The sequence below is a fragment of the Crocodylus porosus genome, unplaced genomic scaffold (genome assembly GCF_001723895.1).
Source record: "Crocodylus porosus isolate Cpor-Errol unplaced genomic scaffold, CroPor_comp1, whole genome shotgun sequence".
Taxonomy (NCBI): domain Eukaryota; kingdom Metazoa; phylum Chordata; order Crocodylia; family Crocodylidae; genus Crocodylus; species Crocodylus porosus.
The window spans coordinates 167,757,026-167,783,777 of record NW_017728906.1 but is presented as its reverse complement, the minus strand read 5'-3'; the positions used below and the strand labels follow the sequence as shown (position 1 = coordinate 167,783,777).

The 26,752-nt window shown below is 40.4% G+C and overlaps 1 protein-coding gene across 1 annotated transcript in view; it reads right to left on the bottom strand.

Annotated features, from left to right (window-relative positions):
- The window catches only part of ATP8A2 (ATPase phospholipid transporting 8A2), a 541,321-nt gene that overhangs the window by 110,384 nt on the left and 404,185 nt on the right, over positions 1-26,752 (bottom strand). Inside the window, exon 33 of the mRNA XM_019530163.1 lies at positions 21,229-21,336. Within this exon, the coding sequence (XP_019385708.1) occupies positions 21,229-21,336 (108 nt within the window). The remainder of the gene's footprint in view (positions 1-21,228; positions 21,337-26,752) is intronic.

Genomic DNA, 26,752 nt, shown 5'->3' with positions numbered 1-26,752 from the left:
AACTTATAAAACACATCAACCGAATCCATGGTTTTTCTTGCCTTTATCCAAGGCAGTGTCTTCTGCTCGCTTTTGTAAAGAGGCATTCATCCAGCTGGACAAGGAGTACAGTGTGCTGCACCTCCTGCTACTGTGCTGAATTTAACAGCTTCTCTATAACCAGACTGAGCCCAGACGTACTGCAGAGACAGGACAGGCAAAGGACTATCCAGTGAAATGGTACTAAAAGGATTAATTGGAAAATGAAGTCAGAAAATGCTTAGTCAGAGCAAAACATTCTCCTCAGAGGTATTTACTAACTTCTAGACTGGAAACTGATTCATGACAAAAAACCACAACCGAATTATTTTGGGGGATGTTTTTCTCTTCTTTCTCTGCTCTTGTGGTTCATAACAATTCAGAAAACTTGCTGGGCATTCCTGAGTGGTTACAGATGTCTAGGGATGCACACTACAAGCCATTTCACCCAGAGGATGACATAGCACTGCATGCCAGCTTCAAAAGTAGCTCATTTAATATTGAGCTGGGAGAGACGACTGTCCCAGACCCGCTGCGCACTTGTTTTAAGTGATGGGATTATAAACAGCAGCTGACAGTGTTCTGTTCCAAGAAAGCTTGCAGCATTATTCAGTCTTGAGTTCCCCTTTCCTCTTTGCAAGCATTTAATCCTTAATCTCTTTTACGGATTCTTAACCCTTTTGATGTAGTTTCCGCCCCACTATATTACTTGATGCTAAACTCTACGGGTGAGATTATTAAGATCAAGATGCCTTGGGTTGCATGCAGTTGCACATCAATTTTACATGTGTAACTGTAATGAAAATATATGCAAATCAAATATTTGCATAAACAAATGCCCAACCATATCATATGCAAATGCATTCATACTAATACAATTATAAATTGAAATAAATTGCAGCGTTATATAATCAAGTTTTAGTAGCTGCTGTTTAGCTCAGTTGGTTGTTGGTTTGATTCTGCAGTTGGACTAGATCAGGTATTCAGAAAAATACCAAATTATCTTCTAAAAAGCAAACATCTACAACATTCATTAATTTGATTTAAAAAAATATTTTTTGTTCTGATTTACATGCGTTTGCATAGTGCACATAGAGATGACTGCACAATAGCTTAAAGTTAAGTCTTGCTCTTGTATATTGTGGGGGCTGTGTAAAGGTTTGTGGGGGGCTGTGGGTGTGTGGGTATGTAGGGTGTGTGTGTGGGGAGGATGGCTGGGGTGTATGAGGGATTTGGGGGTTTGCATGTTGGTGGCAATGTGAAGTGGGGTGGGGGTAGATGTGCATGGTGGGGTATGCATGTGGGACACCCTATGAAAACACACACACACACACACACACACACACACACACACACACACACACGTACTGGCGTGGCCCCATGCAGGGCCACTTTAACTGAAGTTTAAGGTTTAGTTAAAAGGTTTAGTTAGCCCCTGCTGCCGTTTTTCAGTGCAGGGATGGTGATGCACATGATGCTGGAGTCCTCTGGAGCTCAGTAATAACTGTGCTCCACAAGACTCAATTGAGTCTGCTCTGTTGCACTTTAATTACAGTACGTCAAAGCAGCCTCAATGTATGTTTATAGGCACCCATGGAGACCAAAGAGGAAGAACTTAAGTGCCATCAAGCATTTGAGACGCAGCAAAACAGGATGGGGAGGAGATTGGGAGTTGAACTTTAGCCATGTCACAGGTACACTGATACGGAGTCATTCAAAAGGAAGCATCAGTGAGACAAGACTGAAGGAGGCAGGTCAGGAATACAATGGTAGATTTACAAGCTGTTGACATATGAAGAGGGCCTGAAACCATGCAAAGTGACCATACCACCAAGGGAGAAGGCATAAACGGGAAAGAGGCGACAGCCAATGATGCAACCACGAGACCACAGGGAGAGTGGGGTACTAAGAGAAAGAAGAGACCAGGAGAGAAAGGAGCTGTAAAAAGCCAAGGTAATATTCTGTCCTGAGCTGCCAAGAGGTTTAAACCTTGGTGCAGGTTTGTCTACTACTTTTATGGGGTCTTATAATCCCAAATAACTAAAAATGGGAGATCCACATCTTTCCAATAGGAATACAGCTGTGAAGATACAGTTGTGTAACATTAGACATTAAAATCACAGCATTATTATGTATTTTTGCTCCTTTTCAGAGCCTTCTAAAATGCATTAATGATGCTCATGTCCTCTGAGCCCTGCGCAGTTACACTGCTGGTAAAAGAGGCATCTGCCTTTACAGGCAGATATAAAAAACAATCCTAAGAAAATGTCTCTCTAAAACTTCACTACCATATGTGGCAGGCACACGCCAGACACCTGATGTTCCAGGCTGGTGTAAAGGTCAGACAAGCACAAGTGTGAGACAAGAATCAGAGACTGCCAATTTTTCTTTGTGGTATAAACTCCTATTTTACCTCTGCAGAGTCATGAACTATCAGAACTCAATCCCATCACTGGTTCAGCCTGGAATATGGCCCATTCTGGGACTCTGCCCAATGTAATTTTGGGGAGGAAATTTAATATTTGGAGGAAGGGAAAACTCTTTCTGGAGGACTGATTAAAAAAGAAAAGGCTGCTGGAAGCTGATTATGGGCTTGGAACATAAGACTAAGACCCAGCAGGGATGAACTGACAGAATGAGGGACAGGTGTGACGGCCAAAGGTGTGTGATAAACACAGTTAATTAAATTGCTGTGTAAACTGTTACATGATTATCACCACATATGTGGTGTATCAGCATAGATGCACCTGGGCTTTAAAAGCAGTATTTTATTAATTTAAGAAGGAAAAGAAAACCTGAAGTATCTCAGTGCTACATTGCCAAGTTCTGGCAAAAAGGTTTAATGTTTACAACTGTTTAACACATTACACGAAAGGACTGCAGTAGTTAAACAGGGAAAGATGGGGTTGGCTCAGTAATGGATTCTACTGTGATAAAATGCTTTTCAATGAGGCTATGACTCTTGTCCTAGTCAAATCCCTTTGGTGGAGAAAGGAAAATGGAAGGAACGGAGTATAAAGCAAAGAGCTGGCTGAAACTACTGTTTAGGGTGTTCCCTGCAGTGCTGGCTCTAAGTCAAACTTGTACCCAGGCTACAGTAACACTCTTTAGCTGCACAGGCACTTGTTAATTAAGGGCACTTTGGAAAATGGCCTTCACTCTTCAGCTGTGGCTGCTGGCCTGTTCACAGAATTTCGGTTTCTCCCTGAAGTCCTGCTACTTCTTTGAAGCCCTACTGAAATACGTACTACACAGTCTGAGGCCATGAAGGAGTTCTCTCTCTATGGGACCTTCATCTGGAAGGGTCTAGGTTATTAAATTAACAGCTGTGGATTGCTCAGAGAATAGGCAGGAAAGCAGTATTCAAGGGCCCTGGAAGGAGCCAATTACAGAGAAAAGGAGTTAGACTCAAGCTGCAAAACCTGCACCTCAACCTGTCTCTCATCAGCCAGTAATGGAGAGTATGTAAAAAATCCCAATCCCAAAACATGTTTATGCAAGGAGGAAAAGGTGAATCTAAAGGAGAGGGAAGAGATGTAGCAATGGGGGTGATGAATTCACAAGAGGTATGTGTGCATGCAATGGCTAGCAACAGGGGAAGTGATTTCTCAAGAGGTGCTTGTGTTTAGCAACAGAGGAGGTGAATCTGTATAAAAGAGGAAGGAGTTATTAGATATAGAGTCTAAAACTGGGCAATCTCTTTTCTATGCTGCATACAAGATGGAAATTCATATAAGGCAGAATGAAAATTGTAACTAATCTTTCTCCAGCCAAAGCGAATAGCAACCATGGAATTCCAAGGGACTTGTATAAATGTGTTGAGTCTCACTGCTGTACGGCTGCTTAGAGGAAAGAACATTCACTCAGTGAAGAGCAGGGTAAAGATTGATTAAAATTCAAGTTTTCCTTGACTGGTAAAGCCAGCCAGAGGCGACACCCAGAGGCAGCTATTGAAAGACAGCAGGTGTGTGCAAACCTTGCAGTTGTTCTTTTGCTAAATCTCCCATTAGGTGCTGTTACAAGCTAGCAGTGTTGAGGGGGAGCTGTTCTGAAAGGAGAAAAGAAACAGGATATAAACAATAGCTTAAGAAAAGGAGAGCAAGAAATGAAATACTAGAACTGTAGGCAGCTTGCCCTGAGTTTTGACCCACTCAGCCAGATCCCAGATCTTTCCATCCTAGAAAAAAGAAACACATATGCCAAGCTTGTCATTACAGTACCTCAAGGACTAGTAAATTCTCTGTTGTGTACTGTCTTTTGACACTTTCCTACCATTTTTCAACACAGTTAATGGAAATGTTGTGCCTGTCTAAGACTACACCTGTCTGTCTGTTTGGGCAATTTCCTCAGTTTGCAGTTTTAGTAGCCTGTATTTTCACATGCCCATTAGTGTTCCAACTTCAATTGTGCAAAAGCTGTTCATAAACTCAAACCTTTTCTCTCATAGCAAGATGGGGAACATTAATGTGGCCAACAAACAGACTTGATTTACCATAATGTTTGCTAGTCAGTTGCAAGGCATCATAATGATATATTTGGAGCGAAATCACCCTGTTGCCCTATAGAATTTACTGAACTGCTCAGGGCTAAGTACAAACAGTCAAAAAGCCTGAGGCTGAATTGATTCAGTCTTGGCAGGTTAGTTTAAGATGCAAAGACTGAACCAATAAGCTAATGAACGGACATTCATTCACTTGGGATTCAGGAAATGCAGTCACATACCAACACCGGCTCAAGCCAGAAGCCAGGGAGGGCTACATCTCTGCTCTCTGGCACATAGCCAGCATGGGCTGTGTGTTCATTTCCTTTTCCTGCTGCCCCTGAGGTCTCTGGGATTTGCAGTCCACAATCACAGCAGGAAGACTCTGCAGGATTGCTTATTACTTCCGGTTCCTGCTTGTAGGTGCCTCTGGGATTTGTAGTCCAGTGCTAAGCTGGCAGGGCAGGGCAGTTATGTCTGATACTACATTCAACCGGGTTTATCTTAAACCAGTTTTGGCCATTTTGAAACTGGTTTATGTGCACTGAATGTCTGTTAAACCAGTTTGTGTGTAACGTCTGTCCCTAGCCCAGGACTTTACAAACATCTGCTGTGCATAGGCTATGCTGTCCCCTCCTCCTCTCCACCCCCCCCCCCCCCCCAAAAAAAGAGCGATGGAAAACTTTATCCTATAGACAACTTTCCAACTGCCACATAGGAAGCTTACTTTGATTTTCAAATTGCTTATATTACATTAGAAGCCAAGAGGTAAGGATTTCTTAGGGTGATATTAGACTGACTGTGTAGTTAGGATAAAGTCTGACAAACTTTCAAATATAAGACATTTTCCCTCACATCTTGCATTGAAAAGCTTGCCTAACTTAAACCCAACGACATACTTAGTTCAATAAAAGATACCTCACCTAAAAAATCCTTGCCTCTCACAATTTCTGGACCATCACAGCTACAATATCACTTTAACACTCTTATTAGAAGCTAATATATTTACATTACATTACTGATATATAACAGCACGTTCTTTTTTAAATAAATCAAATGGGTTATATACACAACATATACATGTGTTGTGGCATGTGTAGGTACACAGAATATGCTTTTATATATGTATAAAAATATAAAGAGACCCTGAAGGCCCATATACAACGAATGCCCAAGTAGTAACTATGGATATCAACATGTTATTTTCCTTTTCACTATGGTTCTGACTTCATACTCATGCCACATTCTCATTTCAGCCTTCATCCTGAAAATGCACACTTTCACATTAGGCCAGTAGGTTTTACTATTGAAGTCAAGTGAACTGCTCACACACTTAATGTGACAGGAAGTTTGTTAATCACAATTCTGGTGGCAATAAAGTTAACTGGCATATTATTAGATGCTACACCCTGCTACATTTCAACTGCTTTTGTTGCAGAGCAATCTCTCTTTCCTCATCTTTGTGTGGCCTAGTTAAGCCCTCATCCTGAAATTAGATCCGAGTAGCTGGACTCCCTTCTGTGTGGTACGGAGGTCCATCTGGGCAGAACCAATGTTAATCACACACTACGAACTCTTCAGGCTGGAGATGCTATTCTCTTGTTTATATATTCTGTGCTATATAGATTTTATAACCCTGCAAACTTACAAAGGTTACTAATACACACGCAGACTGACATTAAGCTATAATGGCACTAAATCAGTAATTCTGAAATGCTTTCTTACAGAGTTACAGTTCTTCTAACACATCCCCTTTTTGCCATTTAAAACTTAAAACCTGTAACAGAAGGGAAGCAGGTAAACTCAGTAGTCTGTGCTAATTTTGCCATCAGCATAGCACTTTGCATTGTTTCCAAGTCTGCTTAAAACAATTGCATCTTTTCAGTAAATGTCTCTCAGAGTGTTCCTTCTTCTGGCTGCATAGCTGTCTGCCTGCAATTTCTCAAAGCGAGCCAGGATTTCATGTCCATTGGCCCCTGCATTCCTGCCAAAGCCCTGCAGAAATGAGAGCTGCTGCAGCTGCCAGGGTTTATTTACACACATTCCTGCCTCAAATTGAATTAATGAGCATAATTTAACTCAGGCAATGTCCTCTGCAGCTCTTGTTTCTCTTTGCCCTGCTTGACACTTCTTTCCCTCTTACAACTTCTCATATAGTCTTAAAGAAGTATACAAAAGTGACTCTGAGGTAACACGTTGCAACTCCAAGTATATCACTTAAGTCACATAAAATAAGCCCAGCTATGTGCACAGCATATTTTATGACAGGTCTAGGACTCCCATATTGAGTGCTCACAGGGCTAACTCAAATTTACCTGCTCTGATCAGTGTCTCTTAGCTTAACAATTTTAACTTCCACCAGACTAAGTTCTCAACACCTATCACCTTGAAGGCATCCTCAACACATGCCACGTAAACGATAGCATCTAGCACAGACCAGTGCATTTGATAAGCCCTCTCCCATGTTGACAGCTCAGCCCATTTCTATTCTCTAAACAAGTGTCTGAAACCCCAGATCCAAGAGACTCTTTACAAAACTTAGGAAGATTCGGTATGGATCTAGTTATTTATAAGTCAGTTCTTATGCCACCAAACAGAACTATGAGGTGTTTTCCGGACACAAGGTCAAAGGCAAAATGCAAGAAAGTTTTAGAAGCCTGCATAATTAAATAAACACATCTCATGTGTATTATCACATTGTTTACCTTTGCTTGCAATCCTTGGAACAAAACCTGTATTATTCTACAAATGGAGAGAAGGAGAAAAAGAAATGGTACATGTAGAGAGCAAAGTGCTAACTTGTCCTTCCACAGGCTCATCGTGTATACAAATGACATTCTTAATATTTCAAGATCCAAAAAGAAAAAGATTGTTTGACCCATGCAACTCAGTCTCCTGCGAAGAGAATGCCAAATGTTCTCAGTCATCGTGAATCACATGGGCTGGGGTAGGCAGCTTATGGCCTGCAGGTTGGATCTGGCCTTTCAAGCAATTTCATCAAGCCCTTGAAATTGGTACATCACTGGGAATTCAGTGGCAGGGGAAAGATCAGTGGCCAGGTCATAAGTCTGGCAGTATCTGGGTTGCAAGTGGTGGCCCACCTTTGGAGCAAGCTGTGGTAATTTGCCCCACTGCTTCTAAATGTTGCCAACCCCTGATATGGACTATTAACTAAGGTAAATGTATGCATTTTATTATTGAATCATATATTAGGGACCTACCAAAACTGCAGCGGAAGTGCGATGCACAGCAGCTCCTTTAATCTTGAAGTTTCCCCTGCACCCTCTACCCCCAGTGCTGATAGGCAGAGGGGCCCTTCCATTTGCTGCTCCATCCTGATCAGTGGGGAGGTAAAAACAACCATTTTAAATATGGCACGCTTTTTGCCTCGTACCCAGTCAGAAGCAAGCAGTGGGGCTGCTGGGGCCCTCCTGCCAATCAGCAGCAGGGAGCACATGTACGAAACTGCAAGATTAAAGAAGCCGCCACACCATGCACTTCCACCATGATTTCAGTAGGTCTCTACTGATAATGGAGCCAGGTCTTACTTGGATGCTATCTTGCTTACAAAGAATGTACAAAGTCCTATTTCCCAGAGCATACTAGTTTCTAAGCTTATTATTCCAAACCTGATTCCTATTAGCACTTCAACCAGAAGCACATGTTCTCCCTTCCACTCTCTCTTTCTTAGGCTAGGGACAGACATTCAAAAAGCCTGAGCCTGAATTGATTAAATCTTTGCAGCTTAGTCTAACCTGACTTGTCTGAATCAACTCATAACCACACAGACATCCCCTCTGGACTGAAAAAATGCAGGCACATGCTTGTAGTGGCTCAGGTTAGAGGCCGGGGGACACTAGAACACCCCTTCCCTTCCTTCCCTTCCTGAGTGCTGGGGAGCATGGCCAGGCTGGCAGGACACTGATTAAGGAGGGGTCCCCCCCAGCTGACCCAGCAAGGGTTTACACAGCATTTATTACCCCATCAGCAAAACAAAAGGATCTCTCATTAGTTTACGCTCTTCTTAAACAACTTGTTCTAAGGAAGGAATGGAGGGACATTACCAGCTGACCTGCTGATTAGCACCAAAAGCCCTAAGCCACTGTCCTTTGTCCCATCTCCCCAGCATGGACCGTAGCCAGGATGTGGTATGCTAGCTAATGCTGAGAGGTATCTGTGTAAGGCAGAGGGGAGGGGGGAATCCTTGCTTAGCAGGGAGTGGTGAGGGGAGGAGGGGAACAGGAGGAAGCTAGGCAGATGCCTGCAGTCTCTGCCAGAGCTCCAGTCAGGAAGCAGAGGGGAGGGACCAGCTCTGCTGTGGAGCAGAGAGCCCCACCCAGCCCAGAGAGCATGCCAGGATGCTGAGGGAGTCTGGTTTAACTTAAACCAGGAAGGGGTCTGGGACAGACATTGCATAAACCACTTTGATCCAAATCAGTTAAGTCTGATACTACACTCAATCAGGTTTATCTCAAATTGGCTTCAGCCATTTTCAAACCAGTTTATGTGCCCGGAACATATGTTCTGTTACAAGTTTAAACCAGTTTCTGATCACTTACACCGGTTTTTGTGTAATGTTTGTCCCTAGCCTTCGAGTCATGCTACAAGTTCCTCTCTGCTGCTCTTTGTCCTTCTGTAGCATTTTTCCCCTCATACATACATAAGTGCACACAGCTGCAATCAAATTAACCCCCTTTCACTGTGTTTTCTTAGCAGACCCATTAGTATCCCTTGCCAACATGGCTTAATTTTTTCTTTGGCTTTGCATGCAATTCATGTTTCTGGGAAAGCTCTTATCTTGTCCATCAAGGAGTTCAATTGTTTTTTTTTCACATTTACCCTGAATGAAAGGTGCCTCTTACACCTACCATCCTCAATGAGATTTTGCCCAGGCCCCCAACACAACAGCACTTTTCACAAGCAGACAAAAGTGACTTGATAGAGTCAGTCTCCAATCTTGTTTATCCTACAAAACATGTATCGTTATACTTCATATGCCCATATTTTTATTAGTGTGGTGTTTTATACACCACACTAATAAAAATCAATAGCATAGTAAAATAGGGTTTATCTTAAATAAATACACCATCTTTTCATCTAATTTTTAAGTCATTACAGTATTAAAAAAAATCTTGGCTGGAATTTGGCTAAATCATATAAGACTGTAACTAGTGTTGCATAAACAATATTCCATATGGTTATTCTTCATTTTTCATTAACATCATACATTATTACAAAACAAATTCAAAACCCACAAGAACAAAGACATTTCTTTCACACAACAAAGTATGCTATACCACCACACAGAAGATAAAATATATGTAAAATAACATCACCACAATATATCCACCACTGATTTTTGTTACTCATTTAATGGGATGTTATTTTTGAAGTGATTCTGTATATTTTAAAACCTGATGCTCACTCACAAGTAAAACATATTTTGCCACTTTGGCAAAATGGACAGTGCATTTCTCAGGAGATGTCCCCTCAAAAGTTATAGCCACCTTTGTTCTAAAGGTAGGCTGTGGTTATAAGCAAGCAAAGAAGTTGGCTTCACTTCTTCCAACAGATCAAGCATAACCTTTGTGCCTACTCACAGTTGCATGCCAAGCTGCTGACGCCCTGGAAGTGCAGAGGACAGACAATGAATTAAAGGCAGAAAAAACAAGAACTACATGGAAGCAGTGAGCCAAGGATCTACTGGGATGGAGGGGGAAAGAAACAGAGTTTGGGGGAAAAGGAGACTAAAACTGACTGGATAGAGACTGGGAGTTTGGGGATGGAGGGTATTTAAGCAAGGAGACCAAAACTGGGAATTGGGCAGGAGGAGGGTGGAGGAACAGAAAACAGCTTCCTTCACGACCCAATCCTTAAGGGTAGGTTCTTCCTTCACAGTGAATGAGGAAAGGCAGCTTTGTCGGTAGAGGCGGGGGCAGGGGGTGAAGTATGTGATCCTGGAATTAAAACCTGCACCACTGTGTATGTAAACAAGGCAGACTGGTTACAGCTGCACAGACCCTTTGAATTTTACTTCCTTACCTTCTGAATGCTACATCTTTGTGGGCCCCAAGACCAGTTTGCCCTTACGAGTCTCCTCAGTAGATTAAGCATTCAATCCCAGAGCTTCTCCTAACTAAATGGGCACTCTTCTCTACTGTTCAGCCTTTCAAAGATTGTACGGAAGCAAAAAAGCAAAACCGCACAGGCTTTGCTAAGATGCTTCTAAACCACAAACACAACTCATAAACAGCACAAGTTATACAGTTCTATGGAAAAACAGCACAAACCTACACACAAGACCTTTTTGTGCCCTCCCCCGCTCCCCTGATTGAGTTTCTTCTTAAGGTTCCTTTGGGGGAGTTCAGGATTTCTCTGCATCTCCTTTCCTGCTACCCAGATTTCTGCTTTGGGTCTGGACTCTATTTACTAGTGACATACTCTTTTTTAAAACAACTGATTCTAAACAACTGGCCCAAATCCAAATCCCCTTTTGGTACATTAGTAGTAGCACTTACTAATTTTTTCCTATTTAAGTGAAATTTAGGACCCTGGGAACAGATTTTTAAATCTTACTTCCCCTCTCCCCTCCTCATGCAACTTGCCTAGTCCTTCTGAACATACTACTACTGAGCATTTTCAGTCTGAACTGTTTAACTTATAGTTTTTTGCCAGTTGAGATGGGGAAGCTTATAATGTTTTTGGGTTCTGAAAGCACCTTCCCATCCCAACTCATTAAACTTTATCAGGCATCTCTCAATTTTAATTTTTTGTCATCTTTTCTTGGAGCCTTCTAGCAAAATTGACCCTTTGTTTTCCTCCCTCCAGATTTCTTTGAGCTAAAAAGAAAATCAACAGTTTCCTTGAAAGTGTTAGAGATTTTATACCTTGACCCACTACTGCCTACATAGTATTCTACCACCACTGGATACTTTCTGATTAAAAGGCTGAGAGCTATCTGGTATCATTGTAATTTTTAGACTCATGTTTTACACTCAGTGCTTAAATTATTCTGTGACTGGAACAAGTATCTCCTATTTGGCTGCACAACTGTTTTTTTTCAGTGAATATATTTGCCAAAGAAAATGTAGTTTCAGTTTGATCCAAAACCTATTTGCAAAACTGAGTCAAATTCACCGCTTTTACCTAAAGAGCACACAAAATGGTGGTGATGCTGGTACTGTGCTACCCTTTTATCCAGTGATGACAGCACTGACCGAGAATATAGGAAACCTGTGTTCACATCCTTTCTCTCTCAATGTACTTCCATTCACATCTTTGTTTTTCACGAGAAGAGCCCTAAACACCATGCTGTAGAGCAGAGCTGTCCAAGTGGTGGCCCACAAGATGCATATGGCCCACCAGGGGTTAAAATGCAACCTCCTCAGACTCTCCCTCAGTCACCACTCCCAGCATTGCACCAGCTGCAACAACAACTAGATACAGTTTCTAGGTTCCTCCTCCCTCCTCTGGCTGCCACTTCTCACTCTTGCCCTAGAGGGCAAGGCAGCGTGGAACAGCACGGGGAGCAGAGAACGAGTCTGGGCCACGTGTCAGGAGGACTGAGTGGAGATCATGCCTGTGTGGCACAGCAATGGTGGGTGCCTGCAAGGGCATGTATTACAGAAGATGGGAGGAGAAATTGTGTGCCCCCACAGCGCAGCAGTGTGGGTGGGGAGAGTACCCATACAGGCACACAGAGCAGCAGGTTTGTGGAGGGGGGTGTCCGTACAGTGAACAGCTCAGTGGCCTGTGGCTCACTTACTGTGGCCCCCAAGGGCTCAGAAGCTGGACACCCCTGCTATAGAGCACTCGAGTGGGTCACCTTCAATCTCTTCTGTTATTACTATCCATTTAAATATTCATTGGAGCAGTGACTGGCACATGGTTGTCTCTCCTCCCAGCTGAGCTAACTAATCAGTGGCTGTAGCATCTTTCTCTCTCTGGACTAATGCATAAGTATTTTTAAAAGGGGACAAAGCTCTACCTGAGAAGTCTGAGGAACTTACCCCAGAAGGTCCCATAGTGTGGTGGATAGAGGGTAAAGGGTCAGATCTTAACCTGAAACAGACAACTATACATGTTGGCTAAGTACAGACAGCCAAAAAGCCTGAGGCTGAATTGCTTCAACCTTTGCAGGTTAGTTTAAGCTGCATAGATTGAACCAATAAGCAAATGGAACAGACACTCGCTTTTGGCTCCAGAAATGCAGCCACATGCCTGCGGCATCCCAGACCAGAAGCTGGGGGGTTGCTAAAGTCTGCCTCCCTGCTCTGCTAGAGCAGATAGCTTGAATCTGGAGGGGATCTGGGACAGAAGTTCAATAAACCTATTTAATCTAAATCAGTTAAGTCTGATGCTACATCCATCCAGGTTCGTCTTCAACCACTTTCAGTCATTCTGAAAGTGATTTGTGTGAACTGAACTTCTGTGGTGTTACAGATTGAACCAGTTTCCAATCACTTGAACTGGTTTATGTGCAATTTCTGTTCCTAGCTATACTGATAAACCTGGGCCAGCTCCACATCCCCAGAGCTTGGGTGGCTCATTGCTTGACATATCAAGATCACAATAGTTTCAAACATGGCTATCCTTGTCAACAATAGAAATGAGGGAAGCATTATTACCACTGCCAGTACAGGTTAACTGGAAGGCAGTGCGGGAATATACTGGGCAATTGACCTGCAACAATATGAGGGGTGCTTAGAAGGGCTTGCTTTGCTGCCAATCTCTCTGCTTCTGGAGTCCATGTGCACCTAGTAATGTATGCATATTATAAGGGAGACTCCTTGGAGCTTGGTTTCAAATTTTGCCCTTAAAAGTGCAGATTTTTAAAAAGTAAAACAAATCATGATAAATACTGTAGGGCTGCAAGGGAATAAAGGCATGTTTTAAATTAATCTGGAAATATTTTTCCATCTAAAATGACTAGACCTGCCTGTTTGGAAAAATCCAGGCTAAATAACATGGCAAGGAGTGATTAAGCCTGGGGAAAACAAGAACTCTGAGGGGGGGTGGAAATGAAGCGCAAAGAAAAGCCCAACACAAATATGAAAACCCCAACAAAAAAATGACACTCCTTTCGTTTCTCCTTTTGCAAGCAAAGCACATAAATAATAAGAAAACAGCACTTAAACAAGAGAAAAGTATCTACTATCTGACTCATCTGTTCCACCCATGATGCACAGCTGCCTTGATGGAAGAAATCAAGGAAGCTCAAATGCAACTTGAAACAGCTACCTGAAGGCTGACTGCCAGCCCCAGGTTGTCCTACATTGTCCTATTGTTCTGTCCCATCCTCAGCTGGGAGAATTTTCCAGTGTTCCTGCTATGGGTTGTACATAAAGGGTTGCAGTTACTTTGCATATGATTTGCCTAACAAAACTTCCCTTTCAAATGGTCAAATTCATGAACATAACTAGGCTGAACTAAAGCAATTGTTCTAACTTGTACTCAACTTGGAAATGAACTGCTTCTTTCCCACACTTGATGAAGGGTGGTCAAAGCCTGAAAGCTCATCTCCAATCTCAACCAACAGATTAGTCGAATAAAAGATATCATCGCATCTCACAACACTGCTATTTCAACAAATCTCCCAATAGCCCAGCAAAGAAATTATGGACCTAATATGACTAATGCCAATATTAGCAGGCCTACTACAGAATGGCTTGGATCTTTTTATAAACCTTGTACTGGCTGCTATCAGGGACAGGATACTGGATGACCTAGCCAGTATGGAAACTGGTTTTTCAAAATTCTTTCCTGTCAACATGTTTGAAAATCCAGAGAGCTTTTGTAAGAACTGATATTTGTGCACACAGTCTTCAGCACAATACAGTAGCTGCTTTTTTGAATTAAAACAGCCAATTGTTTTTAATTAAGAAAATACTCACTCGGATATTTTCTGACCATCTCTCCAAAAACATACAATAAGCTTTGCTACCCACAAATAAAATCTTCTAAACGCAAGGCTAAATGATTTGGGAGAAATCTATAAACGATCATGAGCAACTTCATATTCCAAAATGTGAATAATAATGTGATTTTTCAGAGCACATTCCATTACCACAGAACTGTAATTCAGGTCTGAGTTAAAGGGCTGACTTCTCTGTTTTCATGGGCTGAGCTATGTCTGACTCCAAAGGTAAAATATCTGGATAGTCTGCCAATTATCTAAAGGTGTAAATGCCTTGTCTACTCATGTAAACGCATTCCAATATAAGTTATGGAATGGCATTTAACCATGGTTATAGCTACTTGATTTCTAAACATGGTTTGGCTAGACATTGTGGACAAGGTCCAGACCATAGTGGAACAGTGTTTAAAACTGTGATTAAAGCTCCATGTACACTGGCCTGTTAAACTCTTTTCAAAGAGTCTGACCCTTTAATTTTACCTATAGTCAAGTTACATTTTATTAACTGAACATCTATTTAATGTGCTAGTCCTATAGGTAAATTCTTGCAAATGGGGTATAAAGGTAAGTTGCCAAAAGCAGAGAATTCAATCAATGATGCTCATTATCTCCCATTTTTCACATTTCCAAATCTATCAGCTGCATTCATCAAATATTTTAATGGTATTAGACACAAAACATACTAAAAAGATATGGTTGTATTCCATGTACACCAATAACCTTTATTGATTTACATAGTCCTCCTTTCATCATAGCTTGATTTTGTACCGGAAGAAAAATATGAGCAACTTTTTATATATAACCTGATGGATTTTCTTTTTCAAACTCACTGAAACTTCAACAGAATCACATTAAAATAAATTTAAAAAAGAGAAAAAACAGCCAGTGATTTTGCAAATGGAACAAACAAGATTTGCACAACCAAAAATCAGAGGCAGATGAAAGCTGACCCAATTTTTGGTATTTATTACCAGCTTTGAGACCTGGGTGAATTCCTGTAGCCCAAGTTTAACCCTAGGAAAACAGGAGTTTTTTTTATTTTGGAAAAGCTGACACAATCTTGGCACAGCTGCATGAACAGCACATCTTTAAGGCCTCCTTGAGATGTACATTCATGGATAACAAATTTATCGTGCAGCGATAAAAAAACATCCAGGAGAGATTGGAGAGTCATTTGCCAGGGAGGTGTTTAGGGGTTTTAGGAAACAATACATGTGTATTCTGATTATTTTACATTCAGAACGCATCTTTAAAAGTTATTGTAATGTCATTTCATTGATCTTTTCTGAGGGGTGAATACCAGAGCATGACAATGTCAGAGACCTAAAAAGGCAGATTTGCTTATTAAAGTCATTCATAGATTATAAAAATAACTAAACCATTCCCTCAGCAGATAGGATTAAAAATGTATGCATACTTCATTACTCTACCCTAATTTGTCTGCTCAAAACACAGTCCAAATCTCCAGTAAAAAAAGTTCCCAAACCACATCAAATGCCATGGAGACCCACTGTGCATAATAATAAAAATAAACAAGATCAGCAAGCACTGTGAACTTCACTTTGCAGGCAGAAGTCTAATTTTTGACTAACATCTGAATGCAGAGTTTCCACAGACTGAAACATTGACACCACCACGTAATGTGCAAGTGATTGTACACAAACAAATCACAATCAAAAGGCCCGGTTTTCTAACCAGGGCCAAACAGTGTGGAAATATGAGAAACCAAAAAGAGCAACAAGAGAAACCTCAAGAAAATAAATAAATTGAAAAAAAGAGACTGGCAAAGATAGTCAGGAAAACACAAGTATGTACACTAAGCTGTTAAATTGTCAACAGCTGAGTAAAGATTGAGAAGAACAGCAATACGAAGCTGGTTTATCATGGCCACTGAAATATTAAAGAATATGAAGCACTGAGAAAAAATATGAGGCTCATCTTCTGCAAAGGCTCCTTTTTTCCCACTACTTAGTACTAATATAAATTCAGCAGGAGTCCAACATTATAATCATCCTAAATTTTAGTTAAAATCACTGTATGCATAACCAATAGTTTCTTCCGTAATTTCACAGTCCTGGCCAGTCAAACTATTATTTCTACAAAAGTTAGACATCCGATGAAAGGACTGAGGAAGGCTACATCAGGTTACCGGAACCTGAGCAGGAAACGTAAAGAAGCTTCTGCTAAGTATAGATAACTCTTTCTCTTTTGCCATACTTTCGGCACAAAGAAATAGATCTACCAAAGCACTACCATGGGACATGGAAGAGGACACTACACAGCAGTTTCAAAATAGATTTTAATAGTCTCAAGTAAAAAAACAGAAAGGGGAGCAGCCTTAATATCTTTCTTAAACTGTCATGTAGGAGCCAAAGACCTGCCAAGTGAGGGATCTAGCACCTAGGACCTTATTTAATTCAGCCCAAGTGGACTTCTGAAAAACAAAATAGGAAAAAGAAAAAAAAAATAAGACTGACATTGCTACAAGAGACTGGAATAATCTCTCAAAGTATATATGCATGCAGGAGGTCCACTGAAATGGCCCTGACCCTTGAGTTGTTTTCACTTAATAATGGCAAAGCTGATGCATTCAAATATGATTTTGGTCAATGTGTCAGTGAATCTCCTCTTGCTTTTTCTTAGTTTCTTTGTCCCTCTTTTTCTGTAAGCACAAGTGTTTGAAGCTAGAAGTGGACACATACACTAAGGTAAAGTACCAATTCTAGTCCTTCCAACAACAAGTTCGGTAAATGACCTCAAATCTATAAGACAGCGGAAATGGCAACGTCAATCTGTGTGCACGATAGCATGGTTTCAGTCAAAACAAGCCTTAAATCCCTAAGTCTTAGACATGATTGCATACAACATACCATCTAGTGAGAAAAAACCTCCAAAACACTGAATGCCTCACACCACAGACTAACCACAGGATGAGACTCTTTAAAAGAAAGGGAAAAAAATAAAAAGTTGATAGTGAAACATATGTATTATGCAAATCACCTTTGAGAACTTTTAATGACAGGATTAACTGATTCATGAGGCAAAGACAAATGCAAGAGGGTTACATGGAGAAGATGATATAGAAATTACAAAACCAGAAAAGATAATGGTTTCCTGCTTCCAACAATACCTGCTGCCAGATGCTTCAGAGAAACGCATAAGCTTCCCATAAAGCACCTAAGTAAACAACAGTATAACATGGGAAAAGAAAGGATTGGGAGTCGTCTTGACCCAGCTGGTACACAGATTAAGACCTAAGGTTTGATAGGGCTCATATTTTCTTTTTATTCTAGCCAGTGGAACTCCATATGTTATTCTCATTCATACAGGCCCAAAGCCTGTCTGCTTTGACTTTACAAAGGGCATTCATTTGATAGCAAAGTACAAGCAGCTTCTTCTCCTAACACTTACGTGACTCAGTTAAGGAACTGGCAGAATTGTCCCAGTCCCCCCTAAGAGGTAGGAAGACAGAGCTATGGTTGATCCACTAGCCAAGGAGGCAGGTTGGCTGGGGTTAATAGCTGCAGCCCCAGAAGGAGTTCAGAAGGCGGCAAGCAGTTTCTGCATATCTGGGAAACACATAGTGCTATCCCTGGGGCAGTATCTCTCAGCAACCGTCTTCTCTTAATGGCACTATCTAGCCAAAATATATAATGAATAAAAAATAGAAACAGTCCAGGTCTACTTGTGCCAGTAACTTCTACCTAATAGAAATGGCAAAAAGATCAGCTTGGTATTAAATGTGTGTAACATGGTTTGCTTCCAGAAGCACTCACTCAAAAAATCTAGTCCGAATTGGTATATGCGCCTGACTCTAAAGAGCAAGCAGAGACAGGGAGGGTACATCACTTCCCTTCTTGAATGCTACTACCTTGTGAGAACAATAAAAGGTAGATTTTTTCTTAAAATAATGCAAAGATGCTCCAGAAAAAAGAGGACCAAGCATTGATCATGTTAAGCCTTCAGGAGGTGTACTCATCCACTTCTGGTTCTGTTTAGGAAAAGGATCATACAGATTTAAAAGCCCCCAAAGCTACCAAAGATTTTTCTACTTTATTTCCAGTTTCAGATGTCTTTTATTACTGGAAAGCTTCCATTAAGTTCAGCTGGGATTTTATCACTGCTTAGTCTTGTTATTATTATGTTTCATTTATTGTACTATGAAGTGCTTGAAAGGAAACAAAAAAAATCCATTGTCTCTTTGATAGCAGAGAATAATTCTTTAATTCTAATAGTTGTTTCCCTTTGCCCCCAAGCTAAACGATATTTCCCCTCTGTGAGAACACTCCAAATATAATGGACAAGAGAAAGAAATACTTAAGCAAAACGGTTTAATGAACCCCAGCAGAAACAATACATCTATTCAGATGCCCAATGATCCAAGAGTTTCCATGCAAGTATTCAGCGAATGAATGAAATAAAATGTTTTGCATGTCATGTTTTTGACTCATTGTGGGAAATGCTCATTGATATGGGCACTAGTTTAGAATTTTAATTAAAAGTCAGCAGGTGTATTCTGTTTAAACATTGATTTTATCTCTATATAATGTTGATAAATGCAATAATGAAGAAGGATTTAAAAAGAAATAAAACATAAGTTCTTCATTTCCCACTTTCTTATACATCTTGCTTACTTACAACCATAGAAAGCAAAACAACAGGAACAAAGGAATATTTCAACTAGTCTGGGAAAATGAGTAAAACCATCCATTTTGCAGTCTGGAGCCAAGCATGGTCCCAGGTCATTTGACCATGGATTGGTATTATGATAGCAACTGATTTCTCAAGAGCCTCTGTGCAAGTTACAGCAGGTTCTACACAAGTTCCCTCTAACTTAGGAGTCTTCTTTCATTTTTGGAAGTAGAAAAATATGTAACAACACTATGACAGGATGGTATTATTTAAAGTAATCTTATGCTGAAACCCACACAGAACATTCAATCTAACTCCCTTTCCCCACAAACCTCTTCTGTATTCTTGCTAAGATGATGAACAACCCTTTAACATCTTTGAGAGCTGATTACTGATCCAGGAACACAGTTCCACAAATATTGGACTACACTTAATGGTCTTACTCAGTCACTCACAATGTAAATGTTGTCCTCTCTACACGAATAATCTCCAGTATTGTTTTACTCTCAGCAAGATATTAATGACATACCTCAAAATATCATTTGTTTCAGAAAACCAAAAAGAGTATAAAATAACATAGTTTAAATAGAAAAACATTTTCTAGAAAGTACTGAGGCAAAAATAAAATGTTACATAACACCATGTTTCTTTGTTCTGGGACCTGTGGGTTATGCTGGAACAGATGTTAACCACAACTATGATGCTGAATTTTTTGTTGTTGCAATAAAAAAAAAAGTCCCCTGAAATATACTGCATTCTAAACCCCATAGTCTGAGCCTTCTAATATGCAGGACTAGCATACTCTGACATTTGCACATTAAAAATTCTGACACATTAATGGCGGCATTACAAGTCTGCTGTGGTGGACTGCAAAAGTGATTCATAGCTGTGTGTGATACTCTAAATCAAATTTCAGCTTAATTTATGGAAATGTGAGTAAGAGCTGCTGATGTAAATGTACATTGTGAAACACACTGAGGATCACTAAGAAATACTATCAAAAAAACTTGGTTTTGTCTCTGTCAGTCATATGCTAGCTGATCCCATGCTGTCAGCTGTCACTCTTTCTCTTTGCTTTAGAAAGCTGTCCATGACAATATACTATAACCTCCATTATCCTCTGCATTGCACCACAATATAATAAAATATTTATTAGGCCCAAACCATCCTGAAGCAGAATGATGCTAGAGTTGCTCTTGTTTACTACATGAAATTATGTGATAACACATCATTCATTAGGCTTGTGCTGCTTTGCTTGTCATATTTTCTGATACATAAGGATGACATTTTATAAAAATTAAACGTGCTTAGGTGCTTTGGTAAAACTCCTACCATTTTGTTTCTTCCTTTTCTCTCTATATAGAGTAACAACTTTACAAATTAAATCTTTAGATCTTTATAATTCCAAACTTGCTGCAAAATAATTTTGAATAGTTACTGACCCGGATTACTTTTCTGTTAGCTCTAAATGGCATTTCACTGTATATGTATTAACCCTCCATTGTTCCTGAGAGCCTTCTATTTTAAATCCTCTCTCTGGGCTCTTGAGTGATTTTGACAGGCTCATGATTCAATCAGTTCACCAAGGGTTGAAATAATGACACCAAAGGGAGAATTTTACCACCTGGAATTCAACTGACATTGAACCAACAAATCCAAAACTCCACTAATGCTGCAAAAAGGGACCAATAATATATCTGCTTCCCTTCTAACTCCTGGTGATCCCATGAGTTGTTTTCAGGTGTAGTTTTTGTTCATTTTTAACAAATTAAGGAAAATAGAATAACAAAACAAACAGGCAGAGAATGTATATTTTTAAAAATATTAAGTATTAGTCTGCCATTCTATCAACCCTTCATTACTACACAAATCTCAAGGAATAGTAGGAATGAAAGGCACTATCATGCATCCACCCAAGTCAACTTGAAGCTTCCATACAGTATATGCCTCATGTTTTAAATACTGTATATAACTGAAGTCAAATCGGTACTGAATTTTACAAACACAGAAGAGTTTTTAAATACAACTCAAGTACCCTTATTGCAGGCCTTTCTTTTCCGGGAATCATTTTATTGTTGTAGTAGCACAGTTGATATCATAACTTGCCTAAAGTACTGAAGGCAAAATGCTGCTGTTAAGATGAACGCCCACCAATCTCCTATACCCGAGCATTAAAACTAACCTGCCCAAGCATGTCTGGTGCGATGGGGAAAGTGGGCCAGATGGTAGAATATACTCCAAAGAACACCAGCCAGAGCAGCATGCTTCCCCAAACTGCCAGGTGACTAAACTGTAAGGACAGAAGAGAGAGAGAGAAATGGAGTAAACATACCTATTTAACAGATACTATTTTTCTTTTTCTACTCACTCTTTTTCCATTCAGGTCTCTGCTGGTCTCACTTGCAGCTATATAGTGTACTTGGTTTTAGGCCAGAAGCACAGGTTGTTTAAACAGCACATAACAGCTCCTCTCTTTAATTTTTTCTCCATGACAGAGAAGACACATAGCCTTCTCAGCCAATCTTTTTTTTGTAGCTCCAGAAACTCAGACTCTCTCAAAACTCTGACTTACCTAGTCTGACTCCTGGTTTCTATTTTCCTCCTGGTACATACCAGCTTAGATAAAGATACCCAGTGAACCTTTTCAAAGTCTTGGGTTAAGGTCATACTCACAAATTCATTACGTCATAGAATGTATACAGATAAGCCAGGTGCTCCAGTAAGAAACCTTCACTCCGGAAGAATCATATTCTCATTTTACACATTAATAACAATAAGCATAAACTATTATTTACTGATTACTTTTTTAAAGGAGTGCTAGAGAAGATGCAGATATGCAAGACACCAAAGGAGTCCACAGTTTAAATTAAAAAAATGCAAACAACAAAGAAACCAGACAGCATGACAGTAAAGGAAGCCACATTAAAGCAACATGATCAAAACAAGTGTACAGCATATACTGAATAAATACAAGATGGTATGATGTCATAATTCCATGTGTTATTGGAACAGCAGAGTTGTGAGACTTTGAGGTGAACACTTGCATACTTTGAATACTGAAGAAGTACATTCTGCTTCATGTGGTATGACTCACAGGTGGGGCCATTTATAAAGGGCAGAGACTTATCTAGTCACTGGGGTCACGGACCATGAGACGGGACGCGTCGGTTCCATTTCTGAAACTGTCACTGACTTTACTGCGATAAGGCAGGGGTGGCAAATCACTTCAACTCCCTGTGCTGCAACTTACTCACCCATTAAATAAATTTGATAATTCTTGCTTTATATTTAGGACATAAGACTAAATTAATACTAGTAAGGTTCTTTGACATCCTAGGATGAAAGAAACTGTAGACATTCAGAGTATTTTCTTATTAATATAAATTTATTTTAATGATCATGTGTTGAAAGAAACATTAGTCCACATTATGAACAAGTTGATTACCATTCTGAGTGAAACATTTTAGACCCTCATCAGGTATTTCACATGGAACTAACTGTGCCAGTTGGCAGTGTTATGCATACATAGAGCAGTTTGATGGCTATAGAGAGTTAAACGGCAAAATTGAAATCACTAAAAGGAAACAAAGATGTAACACAAACTAGCACAGAATTTTATAATAAATCATTTTAACAGTAAGATTTCAACTTCTTATAATATTAAGCATTTATACAGCCAAGTAAGCTCAAGTTGCTTTATAATATTAACTATTTAACTCAAAAAGCATTCTGACGAGGGAGATCTGAAAATATTAACTCAGTTTTACAGGCAGCAGAACTGAAGTCGAAAGCTGGAGGCATTAGCCATGGGCAGAAAATTGAACTCACAAGCTCCCCCCTGCCAAACCTGTGCTTTTTTTCCATACCACGCTGCCTCCCAAGGAGCCTCTCTGGCAACAGTTTTAAATATTTATTTCACTTTAAAATGACTCAAGCTCCCAGAACAAATTCCATCAGTTGAAGCCAGGTGAAAGCTACCAGCAGTTTGCAGTGGGTTCAAGCCCACAAGCTGTCATTTGTCATCAACTCTCACTGACCTTGGTTCTAGTTCAGAAAAACATGTGAATGCTGGGGATGGATTTGGGGATGTACATATATGCTCTCTGGCACTGGGGCTTTCAGTGGAAATCAAGGGTGCTCAACAGCTCCCAAAATACAGCCCTTGTAAAACTGCTGCAGGAGCTCATCTTTAAAGAAAGTGCAATTTACATGGGTGGGAAAGAAAGAACTGAGAAAATGTCATCTTTTCAGGAAAGACTGATTTTCCCCCTGAGCTACAGTAATTTCATATAATCAGCCAGCAGATTCAGCACAGCTCAGGCTGAATGTTCTGCTCCAAGTCACTAAAGGCTTGAGGATACAAAAACAGTACGAATAAAAATGAGCAGGAGAAAATCTGTATGGCTGTTCTTTGACTTAAGAAGTATTCAACACTTGTGCTCTCCATATTACCTCTTTTTCTCTTCGCTCACTTCACGAGATGCTTAATTTCGTAACAACTTTAACATTCCCATCCTCACCTTCATGGCTGTGCATTCCCCAAACACGGTGCATGTCTTATTTGGGGATATGTGGAATGTAAGAAAAAATGGTAGATGCAAGTCAAATGAAAACCTGTCCCACAGTTTCTAGTTTTCTCTTTTCAACTATTTTCTGAGTCATATTTATCTAAATTATTCTGCAATAGCTTCTGAGGCAAGAAACTGAGCTATAAGTGTTTCATCAACAGCCTTGTGCAGCATTAAATATAAACAAAAAATGAGAAATTCTAAATGTTGCGACTGTGAAGTTGTTTCTGTTGTACATCGTGGAACTACCTTTAGCGAGACCTCTTCTCTATCCCCCATCTAGTAGTCAGGATAAGAACTGCTGTGTTACTAGGTTGGTCATTTATTTAGAGTGTTCATTTGAACCTATCATGTTTTTCATGTTGGTAGAGTCTCTCTCTCCCCCCCTTACTCTTGAGGCTAAACCACATGTAACTAATCCACTTGATGATGGAGAAGAGGCTTAACTCAAAGTCATACATTTAATACTCTGAGTAATTTGAAGGTTCTTCATGTGTTGATTCACTTGCAGCTGAAACAATAATTGTTACCAACATCAAGCCCTAAGATGAAGCAAGTTACTACAGTGCCCAAGCTTTGAGCGATGAGTTCAGAACTGCATATTTACTTTTTTTTTTTTAAATCACGGAGAAGAAAAAAACCACAACCAGAAACATGAGTTGCATTTAAATAAAAGAAAGAAGAAGCAAACCATGAGGAATTTTTTTTTTTTTTACCCATTCTAAACTTTTCTCCATAAAATTATAGAATTTACCACCACAGGGATTTACTGAACTTAAACAAGTACCATTTTTGGTTAAATTCAGAAAAGAAGTGAATAGAAATTGGTGCCTTTTCATTCACATGGGATTATTAGCCAGAGAAGAGGTGAGAAAAAAATATTCATAATATAATAGGATTTTTAGAAGCCCCATATGTCTGATTTTTGTTCACTTATAAATTTGTGGTAGTATACACTTGTTTTTAACAGGTGCTTTTTGATGTTAAAATGATGCAACTCTGAAGAAAAAAAAAATAAAAATCCCTATGCACAGGCAACATGAGAAATATAGCGCTTATGGCCTTTCATTGTTTTCTGATGAGGAAACAAGGCAAAGGATGTTGACACATTCAGAGGTATTAAATAAAATGAACCACTTAAATAGCACTTTTCATTTTCAATCTAAAGCACAATCATTAACCCTAATAACCCCTGTGTAAGGGCTGTAAGGTGCCCTCTACATCTTCTATCTATTATGCAGTTACCATGTTAATTACAATAAATTTAGACTTGCTACACATGCAAAATATCTGTGGTGCCTTAAAATGTCCAACCATCTACAAAGTTATTGCTTGAAAATATAACTTTATAGTTGGGTTCTATCCAGATTTAATTGCACATGTAGGCAGTCTACAGCTCAGAGACCACAGCTTCTGAGATATTCCAATCCCTGGGGAGCACAATGCACCGGGAGGACTCCACACAGTAGCTGGAAAATCACAGCTCCTGTCATCTCCCAGCTGTGGGATGCTTCACACCCTCCCAGGGATGGGAAATCACAGCAGCACCCTACAGTTGCTGGGACTGAGAGTCCCATTAGTTGTAGGGCTGTGCATTAGACCTGTGTAAAGCGGCTAGTATTCACTTCGAATTCGGCCGGCTTGGGGGACAGTGATTTGAATCACTGCCCTGAATCGATTCGGCTGAATCAGCCGAATCTCTGAATCAGACAGGCCCAATCCTGGCCTGCTCTCCCAGCTGTGTCAATGGCTGCCCCCCAGCCAGCCCAGCTCCTGGCTCTTAAACAAAAAAAAGAGCCCTGATTCACTGGCTGCTGCCAGGAAGGGGGGCAATCCCCACTGCACTCTATGGGGGCACTGCCATGAGCCCCCAGAAGCCCTGACGGCTGCTGCAGCAGCTAACGAGATGAGACTTTTTATTTTATTTTTTAAAGAGCCGGGAGGTAGGGCCAGGCAGGGGAGCTATGCAGTGGGGGCAGCAGGGATCACCCTCCTGCCTGGCAGCAGACAGTGAGTGGAGGGTTTTTGTTAAGTCGAGGGAGCTCCCAGCTGTGGGAACCTGCTTCTTTTCAATGCAGGGAGAGCCCAGGATCAGGCTTCTGGAAATAAAGCATAATGGGATCTAATGCACGTGTCACATGACAAGCTGTGTGATTGTGTGGATCACACATTAGATCCCATGGCTCCTATACCTGCATGTGTAGAGCGGGCCTATGAAAGATTTTTAAATGGGATAAACTGAGGCAGTGAAGTTAAGAGACTTGGTCAAGGCCATTAGGGGAGTCTATGAGAACAAGGTCTCAATGGCACAAGCAGCCAGAATTCCTTCAATCACAAGCTTGCACTCTGAATACTAGACTGCATTGCTGTGTAACTCGATTGTTGCTCTGGAAATAAGAATAAAGTAGTGCAACACATGTTACAGACATTTAAAATAGACACAGCTTCTATCCTAAGGATTTTGTAACTGTTAACACTTATGAAAGTGAGGAATACTGAAGGGCCTATAATTTCAGATGGGTCTTGTTTTTAGTGTGCTGAATTTCAAACAAGCCTGAGAGTCAGGATGTGGAGGTTTCGCGCTTCCTGAAAATCAACAGACTCTTTAAAAATGTTTTAAATTGGGAGCAAAAAATGGAATAATCCAAAATTTGGGTTTTAATATTTCTGAATATTAACATTTTTTAAAAGCAAAAAGAAATTGAGAGGTATTCAAGGCAGAAAATCACTGGATTTGAGAAGGGAATTGCTGTAGATTCAGTCACCATGGAGTATCTACCCAGTACTGTAATTTGGGATGGCTGACCATGACACCAGTTTAGAGGGGGCATTGGAGTGGTGGCTGTCAGTATAAGCTGGGCTGTAGAAGTGGCAGTTGGTAGCTGAGAATGGGACACCACGACACCAACAGCCAGGGCAGACAGATAGCAATACAGCAGCAACAGCCAGAGTCCCCAGGGCAGGTAAGATTAATCAGCCTCCCCACCCCAAGCTCCCCAATGCTTGGGCCCCTCCTAGGGAGGTTTGTCCAGGGCCCAAAATCAGTTATCAGCACCTCTGGATCTACCCTTTGGACAGCAAAGGGTTATCAGTCATTTCAGTAAATGACACGAGTCCCTGAAGTGCAGAGAATGCATT